The sequence below is a fragment of the Lacerta agilis genome, chromosome Z (assembly GCF_009819535.1).
Source record: "Lacerta agilis isolate rLacAgi1 chromosome Z, rLacAgi1.pri, whole genome shotgun sequence".
NCBI lineage: Eukaryota > Metazoa > Chordata > Lepidosauria > Squamata > Lacertidae > Lacerta > Lacerta agilis.
The window spans coordinates 44,970,077-44,972,822 of NC_046331.1; the positions used below are offsets into that span (position 1 = coordinate 44,970,077).

Sequence of the window (2,746 nt, forward strand, 5' to 3'; positions counted from 1 at the left end):
CCCACCCCCCTTTCCTATGCCCCTGCCCCCCTCTATTACAGGCCCAATTGGGTAACTGGTTTGTGCGGGACAGTTGACCATTTCTGTTTCCATCCACCATCACTTTCTGCCCTTCTCCTTGAGTGCTAAGTCAGCCTCAGGTGCAGCAAGCAAGGAAAGGAACAATGGTGGAAGAAAGATAAAGCCAATGTGTGTGTGAGTGGGGGAACCTCCTGTCCCAATGGTGATTTTAAAAAGTGACATGTTTTCCCAATAGGTGCCAGAGGCGCTTCTTTGATTGGACTCACCATGCTGAAACAAAACAAGAAAAGAAGTGAAAATGTTCAGGATGCTCCTTGCTCTGCAACAGTAGAACAGGCCAGCTGTTGTCCTGGCACTCATGCACAAACATCTGTTGTGAGAACAGCAGCGCAAAGAAAACAATATCCTCCTAACATTAAGAAGAACTGCTCCACAGTTTGCCCACGCACTACAGAAGCACCAGGAGACATAAGACCAGGGGGGGCAACTGCATCCGAACTAAATGATCAAACCTCCATATTCAGTGGTGGTGAAGAGGAAGGTAAGGCTGACAGCAGTAACAGAATTGAAAGCATATCACAGAGTCCAGCAGGCAAAAAATCAACCGTCCAAAAATCAAAAAAAGCTAGCAAGGAAGGACAGTATGACAAATGTGTGTCGGAGGCTCAAGTAAAGCATCAAGAAGCTCTCTCCAAAAAAACAGATGTTGAATCTTTACATCAGAACTCCTACCAACATGTTAAGCTGAATTGTCGAAAGATAATAGTAGGATCCCTGAAAAGAACAGTAGTGGACCCTGTAATTCTTTCTATTGATTATATCAAGATAAACCTGGAAAAGGACGCTAGGGGTATTCATTTAAAGACAACTGAAATGACCAAGTGGACATATGGATTTGTACGCAACAACCTTGTATCTTTCCTGAGAACTACAGCTGCTGCCTATCAAAAGCTGGAATCCCAAATGAAGTGGGACAAGAAGGAAGATAATGTCTGGAATTGCTGTAATGCCACAAATCCTGAAGAACGAGAAATCATTTTCATTTTTGATGTGTGCCATGATTCTGATACATATGCAATAATTAAAGCAATAATCGCTGATATTGGTGTTAGGAACAACATTCCTGATTTCTGTGTGAAAATTACATCCAAAAAAGTAAATAGTGTGCTTGAGGCCTTTCGAAAATCCCTTGAAGACACCTCTAGAGAAAACAAAACAAAACATATCTCAGAACCCAAAAGGCAGCTGCAGAATGAAACACAGTTGCAGGTCCTTGATGATGGAGAAAGTGATGAGTCTGAGTCAGTTTCTACAGAGATTATCGTTTATCCCCCACCTCCTGCAAAGGGAGGTATTGCTGTGACCAATGAAGCTCTTCAGTGCTTAAATGAAGGAGAATATTTAAACGACATAATTATTGATTTTTATTTGAAATATCTGGTGCTTGAAAAACTGAAAAAAGAAGATGCTGAAAGAACTCATGTGTTCAGTTGCTTTTTTTACACACGCCTTACTGAAAAGGAGAGGAGAAATTTTCCAGAGACCTCACAACTCACAATTCAGCAGCAACGGCACAGTCGAGTGGAAAGATGGACACGAGATGTTGATATCTTTGAAAAAGATTTTATTTTTGTTCCCATCAATGAAGATAAACATTGGGTCTTAGCTGTTATCTGTTTCCCAGGCTTAAAGAAGCCTGTATATGAGCGCAAGCCATACGCTAAGAAAGTTAAATTTTCCACTATTTGCAAACAGCCTTGTATTCTGCTAATGGATTCATTGAGAGGCCCCTTCCCATCACATATTTTCCAAATACTTCAGGAATGGTTGGAGGTAGAGTGGGAAGTCAAGAAAGGTACCAAAAGAAGTTTCTCTGAAGATGTTCTAAGTTTAAACCTGGAAGTGCCACAACAAAACAACAATAGTGATTGCGGAATTTATGTGCTAAAATATGCGGAGAGCTTTTTTAAGACTCCTATTCTAAGCTTCAACACACCAATGAATTTAGCAGACTGGTTTCCTGACTCAAGAGTGGAAAAGAAGCGAGAAGAAATACGAAACTTAATCCTCAGTCTGCAATAGTTTCTGCAGGAACCTTTGGTTTCATTGTTGCTGTAGGATTTATTTTGCCCCTTGGCAAAACAACCCCCTTGGCTATGCCCATACGTAATTTCTAAGACCTATTCAAGACCAAGGCAATCCTGTTTTAAGAAGGCTTTTCATTTATGGAATAATGATCACAATCATTGCCTTTACTTCTGTTGTTTATTTCACTTTGTTTACTGTGCACTATTCTGTAACTTTAGGTTGTGAAGTACTTTTTAATAGCTGCAAATAAGTAAACATTAACTGCAAGTTCACCTTGCCATCTATGTTATTGTTTTGATTCAGCATATAAATGAATATGCAAAATAAATGCATAAATAAATGAAATTATATGGATGGGACGGGTGGGAGTTGTAGCCCAACAGCATCAGTTGGTGTAGGCAGGGCCTGCCCAAGGTATTTTGGCACCTGAAGCAAACTACAAAATGCCCCCCCCCCGAAAAAAGGTGTGAATGAAGATCAGGAAACAACTAGGAGATCTGCCACCACTTTGGGCTTGCCCTGGGTCCAAGGGTTAAGGAAAAAACCACTCCAAGCATTGAACAGTAGTTCTTCAAGAGGCTGTGCCAGGCAGTCTTGGGACTTTGTGGGAGGAATGGGCCTTCTTCCTGTCACTTGC

The 2,746-nt window shown here is 41.1% G+C and overlaps 1 protein-coding gene across 1 annotated transcript; it reads left to right on the plus strand.

The window, feature by feature from the left end:
• The first annotated feature begins 288 nt into the window (after positions 1–288).
• Positions 289–2,346, plus strand: LOC117039915 (sentrin-specific protease 6-like). Its single transcript, XM_033137301.1, has one exon. The coding sequence runs from the start codon at positions 289–291 to the stop codon at positions 2,101–2,103; it is 1,815 nt and encodes a 604-aa protein (XP_032993192.1). The 3' UTR covers positions 2,104–2,346.
• The last annotated feature ends 400 nt before the right edge of the window (positions 2,347–2,746 follow it).

Coding starts and splice junctions, on each gene's coding strand:
- LOC117039915 (XM_033137301.1), top strand. CDS start 289: ATGCTGAAACAAAACAAGAAAAGAAGTGAAAATGTTCAGGATGCTCCT.